The sequence below is a fragment of the Ostrea edulis genome, chromosome 9 (genome assembly GCF_947568905.1).
Source record: "Ostrea edulis chromosome 9, xbOstEdul1.1, whole genome shotgun sequence".
Lineage (NCBI taxonomy): Eukaryota > Metazoa > Mollusca > Bivalvia > Ostreida > Ostreidae > Ostrea > Ostrea edulis.
Window position 1 is genome coordinate 70,885,868 of NC_079172.1, and position 20,182 is coordinate 70,906,049.

Here is a 20,182-nt window from a genome sequence, read left to right on the forward strand (position 1 = left end):
GCCTATTGATCCGGGCCTTTCCCATTGCATGAGATATCTAACATTGTCTGCCTAAATCCACAGCATTGATCTCTATAGATTTTAGAGTGCCACACTTGTTCCACCACAATTTCCTCTCCTCTTCAACGACCAGATTCCCATTGATTTCTGTATTGGGCTTCTCTTCTTTTTTTTAATAAAAAAAAAAACATGATGTAAATGGATTTTCAAAAAATGAATGTAAATAATATCAGTTGATATGGTATTCTTTTTTTTGTTGGAATATATCAATAGACACTCCCCTTGTTTTGTGATGGCCATTCAAACCTTCTTTCAAGTATAGCACATTTAGCCCACACAGGTTTTCATATTTCCCAATGAAAATATTCTTTTATGTTCTTCATAAACTTTACAATCTGATTTACGTTGATAACTTTATATCATGTATGTTCTAATTGGATTTTCATTTAAAATGTGATGGGGGATATGGGTGAGAGAGCTGCTATAGCTGATCTTGTCTTATCCAGCTAAACGCTACAATCACAACCATATTTCTGTAGTAATAGCGTCATCTGATTTTGGATGTTAATGCAAAATAAACATTCAGAGACTGCTAATCATGCATTTTGAATGCACGATAAAGATCCTTCCCTGCTCAAAGGCGCAGAGCATAGGCCTAAATTTTGCAGCCCTTCACCGGCAGTCTCCATATGAGCGAAAAATTCTCGAGAGGGACGTTAAACAATATTCAATCAATCAATCACAACATGGATTAGAATCGTATGATATAAACGTATAATATAAATGTATAGTAGAAACGTATAATATAAATGTATATTATAAATGTATGATATAAACGTATAATATAAATGTATAATAAAAATGTATGATATAAATGTATGATATAAACGTATGATATAATCGTATGATATAAATGTATACAATATAATCGTATGATATAAACGTATGATATAATTGTATGATATAAATGTATATAATATAAACGTATGATATAATCGTATGATATAAACGTATGATATAATCGCATAATATAAACGTATAATATAAACGGTATGCTTACCGTAAATCTGGAAAATTTTAAAAAACATCATACCAAAGGGTTTTCTCTGCCAAAAATTCCTTTGAATGGGCAATTTCATTGTTTAGACGGTTATGATTTTATGTTCAGCATGCAAAAATCAGATACCAAAACATGCATTTCTGTCAATTCACGTATCAAGTGATGTCATTTATGTTATTACGTTGAATATATAGTGTGGTAGTGGTCATATGACTTAACGAAACTGTAAATGTTACATTAATTATTGTGGATTATTTTTTGTTTATATTTCAGCGTATAAAACAGTATCGGGTGTAAATGTCACATTTAACGTGGACTATTTTTTGTTTATATTTCAGCGTATAAAACAGTATCGGGTGTAAATGTCACATTTAACGTGGACTATTTTTTGTTTATTTTTCAGCGTATAAAACAGTATCGGGTGTAAATGGTCCTTTGGTTATATTGGATGACGTTAAGGTATGCTTATTACACACTGTCTAATGAGTCTAACCAACAGAACTATGTCTTTTAACATTCTTACTCTAACTTTATTGACAATAGCTGCAAAGCTATAGCTCTGGGGGAAAAAACAACTGGGAGGCCAGAGATAAACTCTGTTTTATCACAATTTCCCCCCAGAAAAATACTGTATTTATGCAAACATAGTTTTTGGCCTGTCCATCTGTCTGTGGCAATAAACTTTTCTAACTTTGGCCTTATCTTTTACACCATAAGAGTTAAAGCTTTCATATTTGGTTTGTGTATTTCTTGTGGCAAGACCAAAATCTTTGACCTTGTGACCTTTATATTGACCTGGTTCCATTTTGTTGTAATTCGGGGGCATCAGTGTTTCACAAACACATCTTGTTTTTGCTAAAATTATCATAAGCGTTGCATGTATTTTCTGTGATGCATTCAGAGCAAAGTGCATAGTTCTTTGTTTAACTAATCATTTATTTGTAAGTTACTAAAGATATTCTTAGTCTTGCCTTTTTTGAATTCATAGATATATTGGTCCTCTTTTCAGTTCCCCAAATTTGCGGAGATTGTCGATTTGACCTTGGCTGATGGAAGCAGAAGAAGTGGGCAGGTGTTGGAAGTCAGTGGCTCAAAGGCTGTAGTACAGGTATGCAATGTCTAGGTGTATCATACAGGTATACAGGTATTTAATGTCTAGTATTGTACAGGTATATAATGTTTAGGTGTGTTGTACAGGTATGTAATGTCTAGGTGTGTCATACAGGTATATAATGTCTAGGTGTGTCATACAGGTATATAATGTCTAGGTGTGTCATACAGGTATATAATGTCTAGGTGTGTTGTACAGGTATATAATGTCTAGGTGTGTTGTACAGGTATGTAATGTCTAGGTGTGTCATACAGGTATATAATGTCTAGGTGTGTTGTACAGGTATATAATGTCTAGGTGTGTCATACAGGTATGTAATGTCTAGGTGTGTCATACAGGTATGTAATGTCTAGGTGTGTGGTACAGGTATATAATGTCTACAGAGCTCCAGATAATTTTTTACCACAAAGAGTATTTACCCCCTGATTTTCAAATCAATAAGTAATTTGCTTTTCAGAAAAAGTCAGAAGAGTATTTTGTAATTTACTGATTATCTTTGCTGTGTTGCCACTAATACAGAACGTGACTGGATGTCTGACATATTCAATTTCAATACCTCAATGATAAATTTAAAAATCCCAATAACAGTGAAGAGTTTTAATAAAAAGAACTACAAAGGATTTTCCCCCATAAATATACAAGTACCAAATAAACGTGTGACTCCGATTCTTGCAAATGCTTTATAAAATTACTTATTGAGACGATGCTGCTGGAGCGGCCGTTCAGTAAAAACTTTAAGTCAAAGTTTAACAGAAGAAGTATTGTTTATCTGGTGATATTTTCTGTGCCATGTTTTTATCAGCATTCATTCGTCCACGATTGATAATACAAGATTTTGTTTTCTGTGATTTCGACTGCACACTACCTCTTTAAGAAAAAAGTATAACAAGTAGGCCTATATGACAGTGTTTTGAGTTTAACTCTTCCAAACTTTCAAAATTGTGATTGTCATTGAAACATATTTCATAGTGCTATTTCATGCATGAGCAAACCCTGGGCAAACCTCAATTCATATGAATAGATAATTCGTATTTATATTATACTACATATTTCACAAGTATGCATTACTTTGGGGGTGTAAAGCGTATTTAAATTCGCTAATGCATAATTGTACGCATGATTTTCAACTTAAATGCGTATCTGGTCAAATTAAACGAGTATTTACGCTGATGCGCACCTTATCTGGAGCTCTGTGTCTAGATTGTCTAGACGTCCGTCTGTCAGTCACAAAATCTTGTGAACACTTTTTCTATATGGCTTATTGGATAGACTTGAAACTTTGTACAATGCTTCATTGCTATTTGTAGATGTGTATATTATTGAGACAGGAGGATCCAATTATTTTCCTAAATGTTATACAGGACTCGAAATTAACATATGCCCGTCAGTCTGTGACTGGTTAAAAGTCTGGCGGACTGACTGACATTTGTTTTTGTCAGTCCGATGGGACTGGTTAATTTTCTAAAACATCATTTTGGAAAATATACTTTTGAAATTTTATACACACATATGGCATGCTTCGATCTGAAGATATCAGATGAATCTGATTTGTAAATATAAATCCCACATTTAAGTGTTACAATATTGTCTGAGGCATATTGAGTTAAATTTCATTTTGATAACATTAACGAAATATGTTTAATTATTTCTGGAAAACTCTGTTGGACTGGTAAATTCTTCTGCGGACTGGTTGAAATTATACCCCATCATTCCAGCTGGACTGGTGACATAAAAAGTTAGCTTCAAGCCCTGTTATAGTGGATCTAAGAGGGGCGGAGGATGTTGAAATTGCTTGTGAATGCTTCTCCTGTATGGCTTAAATCAGATAGACTTGAAACTTTGTACAATGCTTCATTACCATTTGCAGATGTGCATATTGTAGGGACAGGAAGATCCAATTGTTATCCTTAAAGTTATAGTGGATCTGAGGGGTGGAGGGTGTAAAATATTTTGTGAATACTTCTGTGTGGCTTATCAGAGTTCATAATGCTTTCTTCTCCATACCATGCAGTACATTAAGGGGAGGGGGTTTCATTTGGTGCACTCCCATTTTGATGAGCTGTGGAGACATTTGTTTTTCATAAAAACAATCTCTAGTTATTTCTTAACTATTATGCTGTTGTACATGTAATATATACACCAGGTTAATAAGTATATGTAATATATAGACCAGGTTAATAAGTATATGTAATATATACACCAGGTTAATAAGTATATGTAATATATACACCAGGTTAATAAGTATATGTAATATATACATCAGGTTAATAAGTATATGTAATATAGACCAGGTTAATAAGTATATGTAATATATACACCAGGTTAATAAGTATATGTAATATATACACCAGGTTAATAAGTATATGTAATATATACATCAGGTTAATAAGTATATGTAATATATACACCAGGTTAATAAGTATATGTAATATATACATCAGGTTAATAAGTATATGTAATATAGACCAGGTTAATAAGTACATGTAATATATACACCAGGTTAATAAGTATATGTAATATATACACCAGGTTAATAAGTATATGTAATATATACACCAGGTTAATAAGTATATGTAATATATACACCAGGTTAATAAGTATATGTAATATAGACCAGGTTAATAAGTACATGTAATATATACACCAGGTTAATAAGTACATGTAATATACACCAGGTTAATAAGTACATGTAATATATAGACCAGGTTAATAAGTATATGTAATATATACACCAGGTTAATAAGTACATGTAATATATTACACCAAGTTAAAAAGTACATGTGATATATTGCACCAGGTTACTATGTACAAGTGATGTGTACACTGGTTACTACGTACAAGTGATGTGTACACCGGTTACTACGTACAAGTGATGTGTACACCGGTTACTACGTACAAGTGATGTGTACACCGGTTACTATGTACAAGTGATGTGTACACCGGTTACTACGTACAAGTGATGTGTACACCGGTTACTACGTACAAGTGATGTGTACACCGGTTACTACGTACAAGTGATGTGTACAGCGGTTACTACATACAAGTGATGTGTACACCAGTTACTACGTACAAGTGATGTGTACACCGGTTACTATGTACAAGTGATGTGTACACTGGTTACTACGTACAAGTGATGTGTACACCGGTTACTATGTACAAGTGATGTGTACACCGGTTACTATGTACAAGTGATGTGTACAGCGGTTACTACATACAAGTGATGTGTACACAGGTTACTATGTACAAGTGATGTGTACACTGGTTACTACGTACAAGTGATGTGTACACCGGTTACTACGTACAAGTGATGTGTACACCGGTTACTACGTACAAGTGATGTGTACACTGGTTACTACGTACAAGTGATGTGTACACCGGTTACTATGTACAAGTGATGTGTACAGCGGTTACTACATACAAGTGATGTGTACACCGGTTACTATGTACAAGTGATGTGTACACCAGGTTATGTATCACATGTAGTTCATTACCAGGTTTATATTTTACATGTACTTATTTGGTTTGTGATGGGGAATCGGGAATGTATGTGTCTTGAACACACACCAGTACATCTGACAAATTGACAGAATGTTTTGAAATGCACGTGTATGGTCCATACTGTTGAAACATTCTATATTGTCACTCAGGATACAGCAGTGATTCTCATTCATTAAGAGTTTAGATGATTAGGATTCAGTAACCTGGTGTACACATAGACTGTAATTATTTCAATAACGTACATGTATACATGTATATAATGATCATATTTTGTGATTTATTACCTTGTCTGAAAGCTGTTACATGGTCAATGATATCGTTACATCAGAAACTTAGGTTAGAGGAGATCAAGTAGAAATGACACTGAAGGACTGTTCATTATCCGTAGTGTGTTAAGTACACAGAGGATGACACATAGACCAGATTATCATATGTACTTATGTATTAGGATAGAAAAAACCAGAAAGATTGTTTCGTAAACACAAATTCCCCCTCCCAATCATGGCCAGCGCTTATTGTGGACATTTGGAATATCTAATTTTAGTAACAGGGCATGTCCTTTGACCCATGTCCCCACAGGCTTTTCATTACCATGAGGCAAGTGTGAGCATTTATTAATTAAAATCCGAACCGTTTATGAAGTTATGTTGCTGAGAAACCAAATATTTATTCCAAGTAACAGAGGTTATGCCCTTTGACCCTGTGAACTTAGAGGCAATCCCAGACAATTTTTTCCTACAGGGTGCAAATAACAACCATGGAATTTTAACGTAGTATTCCTACTTTGATAACATATTACAATATGAATATCACCCAGCAGTACAGTAAGGCCAAGTAAAATTAATTAGTAGATTATCATTCCCGCCCGCCCCTCGAAAATCGCTCCGCCCCGATTTTTTTTATTTTTCAAAATTACGATTTCCGGATATTTTTATGTCCGGTCCGGTATCGTAAACGTACTTTGTTTCACTTTGCCTTTTAGAAACCCAAATACACATGTAATTATGATTTGTAAAGCCTTTTCTCAATGAGAGAAGGCATTTTCGAGGTCAAGAATACCATGGCGAAAAATAAAATATAAAATCCTCCCACCCGCCCCAATTTTTTGTGAAGTTTGAATGATAATCTATTAATTAATTTTACTTGGCCTAACAGTGAAGATGTCAGGTGAAAGTCAGAATGGGCATAGGTCCAGCAGTACAGTAACAGTGCCTGGTGAAAGTCAGAATGGACATAGGTCCAGCTTTACAGCAACAGTGCCTGGTGAAAGTCAGAATGGGCATAGGCCCAGTTGTACAGTAACATTGCCTGGTGAAAGTCAGAATGGGCATAGGCCCAGCAGTACAGTAACATTGCCTGGTGAAAGTCAAAATGGGCATAGGTCCAGCTTTACAGCAACAGTGCCTGGTGAAAGTCAGAATGGGCATAGGCCCAGTTGTACACAGCAACAGTGAAATGTCAGGTGAAAGTCAGAATGGGCATAGGCCCAGCTGTACACAGCAACAGTGAAATGTCAGGTGAAAGTCAGAATGGGTGTAGGCCCAGCAGTACAGTAACATTGCCTGGTGAAAGTCAGAATGGTCATAGGTCCAGCAGTACAATAACATTGCCTGGTGAAAGTCAGAATGGGCATAGGCCCAGCAGTACAGTAACATTGCCTGGTGAAAGTCAGAATGGGTGTAGGCCCAGCTGTGATGTCCACTACTCCAAGATGTTACAGATCAGTATGCCATCTGAACCTGTGACTATCATCTGTTCAGTAAACAGAGGAGATTGCATGTTGGATTAAGTATTGATGTATATATTCTTGAGACTTTTCGGAGTGAATATGTACACTATGTCAATAGATTGGAAGAAACAAATATAAAATTATACTGTTATAGATGTTCAGAATATCATGTTTTATTTCATCTCTTTCCATTTATCTCATACTATTTATTCCTTTATGTCAGTAATTTATTTATCACAAGCTGAAATGTTTTTTGTCGTATACTGGTCAACAAACAGAGGTACATTTATTTAACAGATGTTGACTAAAGCTATAGTTTATCCACCATGTGATTAACACTTCAGAGGTAAAGGCAATCGTGCACATCTGCAGTGATACATTTATATTCAGTCAGTAATTCCTCTTGTCATCTTTCTGTCTATTCATTGTACCAGCCTAGTGTAGATTGTGGTCAGCTGGATGACCACATTTCTTGTTTTATTCACCTTCAAGGCTCTTTTGTCATAGATGAGGGACATTCTATTTTGGTCTGTTTGACTGTCCACTAATTAAACTACTGATTGTAACGTGAACCGGGGTAAAATAACGACTCTTGACCTGCACATATTGGGTGAACTGAATGATGAAGACAAGCTTATTATTAGTACAGTAGATAGCTTGTATTGGCTAACTATCTGATATGCAAGATTCTGTAGTGTCTTTTAATTTGAAACTGAAAGTCATGTCACAGGGTCGAATGTCAAATGGGCTATCATAGCACTGCTCGGCGACGGTTGGTAGCATAGTATTTTACATGTTGAGATTTGGTACGACCTCTATTGATTGTGTTTACATTTATCTAAATGCTATATCCTACATGCTATGTTGCAGTTCTGTATCATTGGATTGTGGTGTGAGTGTTCTAAGGATGGGCGGGGCATTGATCACATGATTGACATATGTTCCGTCAGAAACTCACAACATAGTAGTGGCTGTTGTTGTTTTACCAGCGGTGGCATCCTAGCCCACTGAACTACGTTACATCTCGTAGAATTTATTACATTGTGATGTCATATCGGTGATGAGGCTCCCAAACCCAAGAAAATCATAGAGGCATGATTTCGGAGATATTTTTCCTATATAATCTCTTAAAATGCCCTGCCAATTCTCCTCTGAATTTGGAAAAATGTTCTAAATAAATTTGATTTTTATGATTCTTTAGAATTCTAAATATTGATAAGCATTTGAAGCTGCCATGTAAGTATATGTAGATGTAGTATTACATGACACAAAGTTAAATATTGTCCTTGTTGAACATTGGGGTAAGCTTGCATGGTACTTCATATTCCTGGGACAAATTAAGTTCATAGAAATAGTTTGATAAATGTTTTTTGACAAAAAATATTCATGGACATGTTTTTCCATAAGATCAGATAAATGTGTTCTGTAACTGTAGTGAAACCAGGGTCTTACAATGTACAAAGTAAATCATTGATTATATTCTTGTGTAGACCATAAAATCTGAAGAGATGTGGAAAAATTATTGAAAGCTATTGATTCCTTATCGTTTTGTGAATTTCAGAAATCCTTTCACAGTTGTTTCATATAGAAAAGTGCAATAACTCGCTTTTGTCTCTCAATCATGTGACAACAAATTATTCATCCTCATAGACCTCGGATCAGATATGAAAATTTGGAGTCAGATTTTGGGCAAAAAGTATGGGACAAAACTGAAATTATCCACACAGAGTATCACAACCTTGTATCTTAGAGGGATGGGGTCCAAAAAAAATTCAGTATCTTTGACCTCATAACTGTTGGACCACTGATAAAGTTAGACACCCCCACCTGGAAAAAGTTGCCAGGGATGAATCTATGGAAAAATTTTCGGTATATGTGCATGTATGGGAAAATCTGTGTTAACGTGTATATTTTTATTAATAATATTGTATTGGTTTGTAAGTGAATGATAAACAGGTTAACCAATTAGAGATCATGTCACAACTGTAATAGATAAATTAGACAAAAACACGACAGATTATATGATAACAAGCACTGTGTGTATGAGTACACTGTAATACAATTAAAAACATTTATGAAATCGAATTTAAACAGTATCTGCACACATCTTTAAACATATGAAGATTTGTGTGTTTGTTCCCTGAGAGTAAACACAGGATAATCAGGTATTGAACACATCTTGTGACGGGGAGAGACTTTTACTGACTTTGTGCTCCGACACAGCGCTCTACTTTCAGGACTTCAGTAGGGGGTGTTATCGGGCCTGTTCTGGATTTGCTGAGAAGTATATACTGTGTACATAGAAACACAGGATTTTGGGGGTTAATTTTTTTACTTGTTTATCTAGTTTCTTGAGACAGTGATTTAGTACAGGTAAATTTTGGTCATAGACTCTCTGTCACGGAGAAATGCATTAGGACATCCCTACTCTCATATCAGGTGCTTGAATAATGCAAGACGAGTGATATTTTACATGTATGAGTAATGAAAAGAACAATGATTATGAACTTTGTAATTTAATTGTCTTCTGACATTTTACATCAGGTAGATAAAATGAAATAATTCACAACATGGAAATGAGCACAATTTGTTTTATCAATGCATGTACACTTCAAATGTGAAGAGGGAAATTGAACAAACACTTATTAGGATATTAATTGAAATAGATAGTTAGTATTAGTCCGTATAGGGCAAGGTTTCAATCTCTATTCAATTATTTTTCTCTCAATCTTCTGATAATATTGTTTGCCTTTGTTAACCATATTAATATTTATGTTAGGAAACTTGTGTGCACAGAGCCCTAAAAAACCAGTAAGGTTTCATTTGTCAGAACTATATTGATGTGAAGACACTAAATGAGATACAGAAAATATGGAATTAACATATGTAGCAGTATTTAGGATATTCTGTTTTAGCTGCAGATAATGCATTGCATTGGGTCAGCAGAGATATTTAACATGGGTCCTTGCACTACTAAAAGTCGTTATAGGATCAAAACAATTTTTCTTTAAAATGCATATTTCAAGGGGACAGCCCAGCCCGAGTCATTCAGCCCTGAGTAATAATGACTGTTCATTGTAGGTGTTTGAGGGCCCACCTCGAGTCATTCAGCCCTGAGTAATAATGACTGTTCATTGTAGGTGTTTGAGGGCCCACCTCGAGTCATTCAGCCCTGAGTAATAATGACTGTTCATTATAGGTGTTTGAGGGCCCACCTCGAGTCATTCAGCCCTGAGTAATAATGACTGTTCATTGTAGGTGTTTGAGAGCCCACCTCGAGTCATTCAGCCCTGAGTAATAATGACTGTTCATTGTAGGTGTTTGAGGGCCCACCTCGAGTCATTCAGCCCTGAGTAATAATGACTGTTCATTGTAGGTGTTTGAGGGCCCACCTCGAGTCATTCAGCCCTGAGTAATAATGACTGTTCATTGTAGGTGTTTGAGGGCACGTCAGGAATTGCTGAGTAATAATGACTGTTCATTGTAGGTGTTTGAGGGCACGTCAGGAATAGATGCCAAACACACGCTATGCGAGTTTACAGGGGACATTCTGAGAATGCCGGTGTCAGAGGACATGTTGGGTAAGCAGTGAGTTTACAGGGGACATTCTGAGAATGCCGGTGTCAGAGGACATGTTGGGTAAGCAGTGAGTTTACAGGGGACATTCTGAGAATGCCGGTGTCAGAGGACATGTTGGGTAAGCAGTGAGTTTACAGGGGACATTCTGAGAATGCCGGTGTCAGAGGACATGTTGGGTAAGCAGTGAGTTTACAGGGGACATTCTGAGAATGCCGGTGTCAGAGGACATGTTGGGTAAGCAGTGAGTTTACAGGGGACATTCTGAGAATGCCGGTGTCAGAGGACATGTTGAGTAAGCAGTGAGTTTACAGGGGACATTCTGAGAATGCCGGTGTCAGAGGAGATGTTGGGTAAGCAGTGTAAAAGGGGAGCTGAAGTCGGGAATAGAATGAAGGCTGAAAATTTTATTCAGAAAGCGTACAGTGTACATCATAGAGTCAAAATGTGGCTGGCACTTACTTCTTAATTTGTGCAATTATCTCTACAATGAGACATTTTAAAAATCTAAATTTGAAATTGTAGTTGTTTGGGTATCATAATAAAAAAAATCCTCCTTCATAAACAACTTTCTACTGGTTTGAATTTCAGGTCGAGTATTCAATGGATCAGGAAAACCTATAGACAGAGGCCCTCCAGTGCTGGCGGAGGATTACTTAGATATCCAAGGTTAGGCTCGGAACATCTCTTTAGATACTGACGTATAAATATAACCGATCGATTCCCTGGTGTGATTACATGTGTGTGGTGTTTCTGGTTCTACAAGTAAGAACCTAAAAATGAAGTCAGATGAAAATAAAATGTAATGAAAATAAAAACAAGCACATGCATAAAATAAAAACAAACACATACATATTTATAACATAGGATGATAGTTTCACAACTGAACCTCTAGCTGTCTGCAGTAATTCTTCTTCTGTTGACTTTAAAATTCATTGTGTATTCTTACTAGGATGATATAAGCAGATTTTAATAGAGAAAATTCCATTATAGAATCCCAAACAGAAAGTTTCAATGTTCCGTAGTTGTCATAGTAATGTAGGATGAGTTTGCTAGATCTCTCACACTTGTACACACAAACTGGGCTTCAGTTAAATCAGATTTAGATAGATAAATACAATTTTCCTCCAGAGCGAGAACTTTGTTCATACAATTAATTTTCACAGAATATTGCTATTGACATTGAGGATTGGAGATTCTGTATGCAGGCGATATTGATATAAAAACTCGTTCCCTGCTATAATACTAAAGTATTAACAATGGTCAATCGACAGTATTGATTCCATTATTTGTTTTACTGTACAGGACAGCCCATCAACCCCTGGTCTAGGATCTACCCGGAGGAAATGATCCAGACGGGAATCTCGGCCATAGACACCATGAATAGTATTGCCAGAGGACAGAAAATCCCCATCTTCTCTGCAGCTGGTCTGCCACATAATGAAGTAGGAACTTTCATCCGGAGGAAAAGCATATCAAGAAATGTTTTCAGATTAGAAAGTTTACACAAGTATAACTGGAACTTTTCTCACAGCCATATCTGTTAAATATGCTTGTGTAAAAAGGTGTCCTTTATACTCTTATTAACTTTCTAAACTGAAATATATATTTTTTTATAATTATCTGGATTTCATGCTGCAAACTTAATTCTTGTGGTACAATAGCCTCACCGTTTGTAAAAATGTAGTCCTATTTCTGTATGTAACATACTGAAAAATTAAACTATCACACTGCTGATGTAAATATATCTCCAGCAGAATTTTGAAGATAAAAAAATAAGGATTGAATTTAATGCAAGATCAAAATTTCTGTGTTTTTTAATTTGCTCATTCCACAGATGCTTTCTATAATGAATTTTTTAAAAGTTTGATGCATGTATGTAAGCTACAAGGTACAGGCATTATATGAAAAAACCTTTTTTAAATCTTGTTTTGTCACTGGTATTTACTCTGATGACTTTCTCCCATAGATTGCTGCTCAGATTTGTCGACAGGGAGGTCTGGTCAAGCTGCCCGGGAAGAGTGTGTTGGATGACCATGAGGATAACTTTGCTATTGTGTTTGCTGCTATGGGTGTAAGTTCTCAAAGCACCTTACAGTGATGTAAAACTTGTTCATTTCGATATCTTGGTACAGTGATGTAAAACTTGTTCATTTCGATATCTTGGTACAGTGATGTACAACTTGTTCATTTCGATTTCTTGGTACAGTGATGTACAACTTGTTCATTTCGATTTCTTGGTACAGTGATGTACAACTTGTTCATTTCGATAGCTTGGTACACGATACAGTGATTGATACAGTGATGTTGACCTTGTTTATTTCGATGTCCCATTTAGCAAGTCACTCTTCAGTACAAGGGAGATTACCCAAATAACATATTCTAACAAGAGGAATTTGTTTGAAGATTTCATTTTGCTTAAACACATCACTATTTTTGCAAACAATCTTCATATTTCAGGTAAACATGGAGGCTGCTAGGTTTTTTAAACAGGACTTTGAAGAGAATGGCTCTATGGAGAATGTATGCTTGTTCTTGAATTTGGCTAACGACCCAACGTAAGCAACCTTTTCAGTGTTTATATGTGCTGGAATCGCCGAGACAGCGTAGAATTTCTCCTATTTATTGCCGTATTTCCTTGTAGAATTGAGCGTATCATCACTCCCAGGATAGCCCTAACCACAGCCGAGTTTTTAGCCTACCAGTGTGAGAAACACGTGCTGGTCATCTTAACAGACATGAGCTCATACGCAGATGCCTTGAGAGAAGTGGGTATCATTTGTTTAATTGGTTTTCTTAAAATGTTAAAATATTTTCCCATCTTATGGTACTGTGGAATTGTAACATTTCTTGAGTACCAGGGTTTCCGTTGACGCACATATGTGCGTAATTTATGGACAAAAATTTCATTTGACCCCCTGAAAAAAAATTACTGCGTCAAAATGACGCAGTTTTCCCCCCGTTAATGCCGATGTTTTAATGCTCTGTTTCAATAAAATGGATAAATAGATTTTTGTTTTCTTACATTGGTACTCCTCGGATATTAATTGGTACTCCTCGCATTTTTACCTTAATTAAATTCACCTGAATGAAGTCAACTCGTTCGTCAGTTGGTCAGCAAATTGTCCGATGAGCGAGTTGTCAAATTATTGTTCATTTCCGCTTAAGGTACAATTTCTTCCCTATTTCGGCATGGATTTGGTAAATCATCTACCAAAATCTCGGGAGATTCAGCAGAAGACGTCATTAATAATAAAATTAAGACTGTAACTCCAAGTTGAACTTCGACTGTGGTCAGCAAATCAGTCGGAACTTTTAATCAAACTGAGTACACATGGTTAATATATGACCAAAAAACCGATTCTTTTGTACTTATAATAAAGGCACTGTGAACGAGTTAAAAGAAAACTTGTTGAAAATGACACAAATAACTTTACTGAAAAAGTAAAAAAGGAGGAAATATTAGAGAAAGGGAAATAAACTGAACATTTTTAATTGTGTTCTTATTTACATTGACTATGGTGCACAAGAAATGACCCCCTCTATTTGAAAATGACCCCCTGATACTTACCCCAAGGGTCAAAATGACCCCCTATTTTATAAAAACCAAAAAACACCGAGTACATTTAATTTATGCAAGTATATACTTAATTTGATGAATATTCAACCTCAATTAAGGAGAGTGTAAAATCACGACTGTTATAATATGAAGGATTTACTGTTACATGTATATACATTAGTGATAAAGGAATTGATTTGAAGCACTTGATTTCGAGAGAGAGACTTTTTGCAAATTATTTTGTTATCTAATTAGTTGCATGTAATGAAGAATCATCAGTGTTTTCTGATGGTTTAAGAATACATACCTTGTACTACAGATTTATTTTAATATGATTATCTGATATGTATTTTAATTTTGGTTGTGAACTTCTCTTTCTTATATATGGAATAATTACTTGTATGTTTATGAATGGAATAATTACTAGTATGTTTATGAATGGAATAATTACTAGTATGTTTATGAATGGAATAGTTACTTGTATGTTTATGAATGGTATAATCATTTGTACATTTTATTTTTAGGTGTCAGCTGCTAGAGAGGAAGTCCCTGGTCGTCGTGGTTTCCCTGGTTACATGTACACAGATTTAGCGACAATTTACGAGAGAGCTGGCCGTGTGGAGGGTCGTAATGGGTCAATCACACAGATCCCCATCTTAACGATGCCTAACGATGGTAAATATACATAGATCCCTATCTTAATGATGCCTAACGATGGTAAATATACATAGATCCCTATCTTAATGATGCCTAACAATGGTAAATATACACAGATCCCTATCTTAACGATGCCTAACGATGGTAAATATACATAGATCCCTATCTTAATGATGCCTAACGATGGTAAATATACATAGATCCCTATCTTAACGATGCCTAACGATGGTAAATATACATAGATCCCTATCTTAACGATGCCTAACAATGGTAAATATACATAGATCCCTATCTTAACGATGCCTAACAATGGTAAATATACATAGATCCCTATCTTAACGATGCCTAACGATGGTAAATATACACAGATCCCTATCTTAACGATGGTAAATTTACACAGATCCCTATCTTAACGATGCCTAACGATGGTAAATATACACAGATCCCTATCTTAATGATGCCTAACGATGGTAAATATACACAGATCCCTATCTTAATGATGCCTAACGATGGTAAATATACACAGATCCCTATCTTAACGATGCCTAACGATGGTAAATATACATAGATCCCCAACTTAATGATGCCTAACGATGGTAAATATACATAGATCCCTATCTTAACGATGCCTAACGATGATAAATATACATAGATCCCTATCTTAATGATGCCTAACGATGGTAAATATACACAGATCCCTATCTTAACGATGCCTAACAATGGTAAATATACATAGATCCCTGTCTTAATGATGCCTAACGATGGTAAATATACACAGATCCCTATCTTAACGATGCCTAACGATGGTAAATATACATAGATCCCTATCTTAATGATGCCTAACGATGGTAAATATACACAGATCCCTATCTTAACGATGCCTAACGATGGTAAATATACACAGATCCCTATCTTAACGATGCCTAACGATGGTAAATATACACAGATCCCTATTTTAACGATGGTAAATATACACAGATCCCTATCTTAATGATGCCTAACGATGGTAAATATACATAGATCCCCAACTTAATGATGCCTAACGATGGTAAATATACATAGATTCCTATCTTAACGATACCTAACGATGGTAAATATACACAGATCCCTATCTTAATGATGCCTAACGATGGTAAATATACATAGATCCCCAACTTAATGATGCCTAATGATGATAAATATACATAGATTCTTATCTTAACGATGATAAATATACATAGATCCCTATCTTAATGATGCCTAACGATGGTAAATATACATAGATCCCTAAACTCATCTCGGATAGTATTATATCCAAAAACTCATCCTGGGTAATGTCAAACATTGAGTGTTATATCCAAAAACTCATCCTGGATATTGCCAAACATCGAGTGTTATATCCAAAAACTCATTGCGAATAATGTCAATCTTACAGTGTTATATCCGAAAACTCATCCCGGATAATGACAAACATCGAGTGTTATATCCGAAAACTCATCCCGGATAATGTCAAGCATAGAGTGTTATATCCGAAAACTCATCCTGGATGTCAAACATCGAGTGTTATATCCGAAAACTCATCCCGGATAATGACAAACATCGAGTGTTATATCCGAAAACTTATCCCAGATAATGTCATGCATAGAGTGTTATATCCGAAAACTCATCCCGGATAATGTCAAACATTGAGTGTTATATCTGAAAAGTCTCCAATTTGAGAAATATTGAATTTTGAGATATTCCATAAACAACTTGTCAGGAGTATAGTGCTGACTGTTGTATGAGAACTTACATACAATGACATATTAAGTGTATGGTAAAGGATTGTCTACAGTAAAGTTTAGAGGATGTGAAGAATTAGAAAACAGCTGTACAGAGTATTTTTCACTTTGTAGACATTACCCATCCTATTCCTGATTTAACGGGCTACATTACAGAGGGGCAGATCTACGTCGATAGACAACTTCACAACAGACAGGTAAGTTTTCTGCATGTTATCCTAAAATTTTAACCACACGGCCTAGGATTAGGATAAATTAAAGTATGACATCTACTCACATCTAGATTTAGACTAAGAAATGTCACACGTATCTGTAAGTTAGTATAGATTTACTTTGTGTAGTTGAGTTTCCACACTATCATTAATTATACATGTACCGGGTTTAACTTTTTAGCACCTGAGCTGAAAGCTCAAGTGAGATTTTCTGATCGCCTGTTGTCCGTCGTCTGTCTGTCCATCTGTAAACATTTTACATTTTCGACTTCTTCTCCAGAACCACTGAGCCAATTTCAACCAAACTTGAGTTTCCACACTATCATCAGTTATATATGTACCAGGTTTAACTTTTCAAAATAATTTTTACAAACCTGTCAGTAGAGGATTATTGATTTTGCATTGAATTGTTGATATTGAATTGTTTTTGACAGATTTATCCACCAATCAATGTACTACCATCGTTGTCTCGACTGATGAAGTCTGCCATTGGTGAAGGCATGACAAGGGAAGACCACTCTGACGTGTCTAATCAGTTGGTGAGTTACAAATGATACTGCTATGTTGTGCCTAGTATTATTGTCAAAGATGTTTTAGACAGGAAATATGATTCTGTACAGCTGCTGACTTACCAGGTATTGGAAAGCAAAATATAAATAATCTACTTTAGAAACTAAAAGTAGTTACAATGGATTTCAATGAAGTTCAGGGACATAGAAAATAATTTGTCATAGTAAGGATTAAATCTTTGTGTTGATATTTATAGGCCAAATTTTTTTGATTATCTTCTCAAATACATGTGTAAACACCATCATGCAGATTGAAGTTTGTTCACTCCATCACAGTGACTTCTAGTGTAATTTAGCAAGAGTATCATTCACAAAATAGAATTACTCACTTTTGTTTTTATATGTCTGTAATACATGTCTGAAGTTTGATCAACAGTCCGCTTGTCAATTCATGTCCTCACGATTAGACGTCTTTGAGTCATTTTGTGTAGAATAAGAAATCTGCAGTAACAGTGAAGTTAAATTTGGGAGTAGAAATTTCACGCCCTTTACAAATGGATGGCCAGGGCGATCATCAGTAAACAACTAAATGTTTCAGAATTCTTAATCATTTAAACCCATTATCGAGTTCATTGATAATTTTCACTTGGTTAAGAAAATAGCTTTTCTTTTTCAAAGCCAGAATGAATGAAAAGGATGCTGTAAAAGCAATTCAAATTCAATTAATAAGCTCTATTAAATTTAATGTGTATAATTATGACCAGTGGTTGAAAATTTTTCCACATGCTCAAGTTCGGAACTTGGGGCGCCAAATTTTGCCATGTCCCTTAGGGAAATATCCTAAGTTCAGGTTGAATTTAAAAATTTGTTATTGTTTTTGTATTACATCATCAAATGGCTAAAAAAAACAGTATTTAAATTTTCAATCTATTTCCCTAATACATCTACACCAATCATTACAGAGTACCAGTCTTACAAATCTATTTATTTGACACTTGCAACATGTCAAATTCATATCATCTCTTTCTTTATTTTGTGGCTACTAGAATGAGGGGTGCCAATAGAGTTTTCAAACCAGTAATTAACACATTTTCCCGCATGGAAGTCCCCAGTAGGATTAGAATATCATGCAATATAAAATTTATTACTGAAATTAAATATGTAATTGTTGATCACACGTCACTGATGTTATCCACGTGCTGGTAAATTTCTCAGGAGAGTTTATAGTCATCATACAAAAACACTAGCGAGACGAATGTACTGTTCGTTTTGTCATAGCTTTCCTGTGACGTCAGACAATTCCAATGCTATGACAAGAGGAACTACTAATTTCTGAATAGACCCAATCAAGATTCACAAATGCACCTCTGAACATTTTTTATTCTATATGTTAAATTTAAAACTCGAACTTACTTTTGAAAATGTTTGATGAGTTCTCAATAGTAAAACACCCTGTAAATTTATTTTCGTTCATCAATTATTTATACAATAAAAGGAAAGTCCCTCGGACTTCGGCAATCTAGATGCTGAATCCGAATACAGAATTTGCTAGTCCAGACGTCAGGTTTGAAGAATTTTTAATTGGCGAATTCGAATAGGGAATTTGCTAGTCTGTACATCAGGCTTGAAGAATTTTTAATTGCTGGGTCCGAATAAGGAATTTGCTAGTCCAGACGTCGGGTTTGAAGAATTTTTAACCCCCCTGTATAATGACTATAAACACTTTGGAGAAACTTACCAGCATGTGGATGACATCGGAGATCAGCTGATATCATTTCATACAAGCAGGGCATAGATTTCACGGTAGCAATATAACCAATTTCATTGTGACTATCAATTTAAACAAAGGAAAAAGAAAAACTTAACTCGCAACCTAAACTGCATTTTCATTTGTGGCATTTCGTTTTAATTTTGTTAAAAACAGAAGTCACTGTAGTCCCTTAGTTAACCCATTCTATAAAAATTCTTTTCAATAGAACAGGGTCGCACAAATCAATATACATTGTATATGCAAACATTTGTAAATTGTATGGATACAAGTTAGACCATAGGGTTAAGGTGGCTCTAAATTTACATGATACATGAATATAGTAGTTATTGATTGGTTCTCCCCGTCCCTCCCCCATTGATTGAAATAGACAAGGTTTACTATAGAAACCATTTAATGAAATGAAACAGATCTGATGTGGACACGATGTCGTGACGTGAATGTTGCTGTGTTTCAGTATGCTTGTTATGCCATTGGTAAAGATGTGCAGGCCATGAAAGCGGTGGTGGGAGAGGAGGCCTTGACCCCGGATGACCTGTTGTACCTAGAATTCCTGACTAAGTTTGAGAAGAATTTCATCTCACAAGGTTAGTTAGCAATCTTCAGATATTCATCGTTCCTTCAGTAACTCGTGAACATTTCACTGAATTAATATTAAACTGTTTATACATAATTCCTCCAGTTATATTTCTGTAAATTGAAAGAGGCAGAACTTTCAAATGACTATCTGTGCAGCTTAATGT

General features: G+C 35.4%; 1 protein-coding gene across 1 annotated transcript in view; it reads left to right on the forward strand.

Moving 5' to 3' along the window:
- Positions 1–20,182, forward strand: part of LOC125659581 (V-type proton ATPase subunit B) — a 35,955-nt gene that overhangs the window by 14,120 nt on the left and 1,653 nt on the right. The window contains exons 2-13 of the mRNA XM_056150523.1: positions 1,464–1,519; positions 2,070–2,168; positions 10,886–10,979; positions 11,566–11,643; positions 12,280–12,419; positions 12,944–13,048; positions 13,435–13,532; positions 13,619–13,742; positions 15,058–15,208; positions 17,065–17,147; positions 17,597–17,701; positions 19,897–20,026. Coding sequence (XP_056006498.1) covers positions 1,464–1,519; positions 2,070–2,168; positions 10,886–10,979; positions 11,566–11,643; positions 12,280–12,419; positions 12,944–13,048; positions 13,435–13,532; positions 13,619–13,742; positions 15,058–15,208; positions 17,065–17,147; positions 17,597–17,701; positions 19,897–20,026 — 1,263 coding nt within the window. The remainder of the gene's footprint in view (positions 1–1,463; positions 1,520–2,069; positions 2,169–10,885; positions 10,980–11,565; positions 11,644–12,279; positions 12,420–12,943; positions 13,049–13,434; positions 13,533–13,618; positions 13,743–15,057; positions 15,209–17,064; positions 17,148–17,596; positions 17,702–19,896; positions 20,027–20,182) is intronic.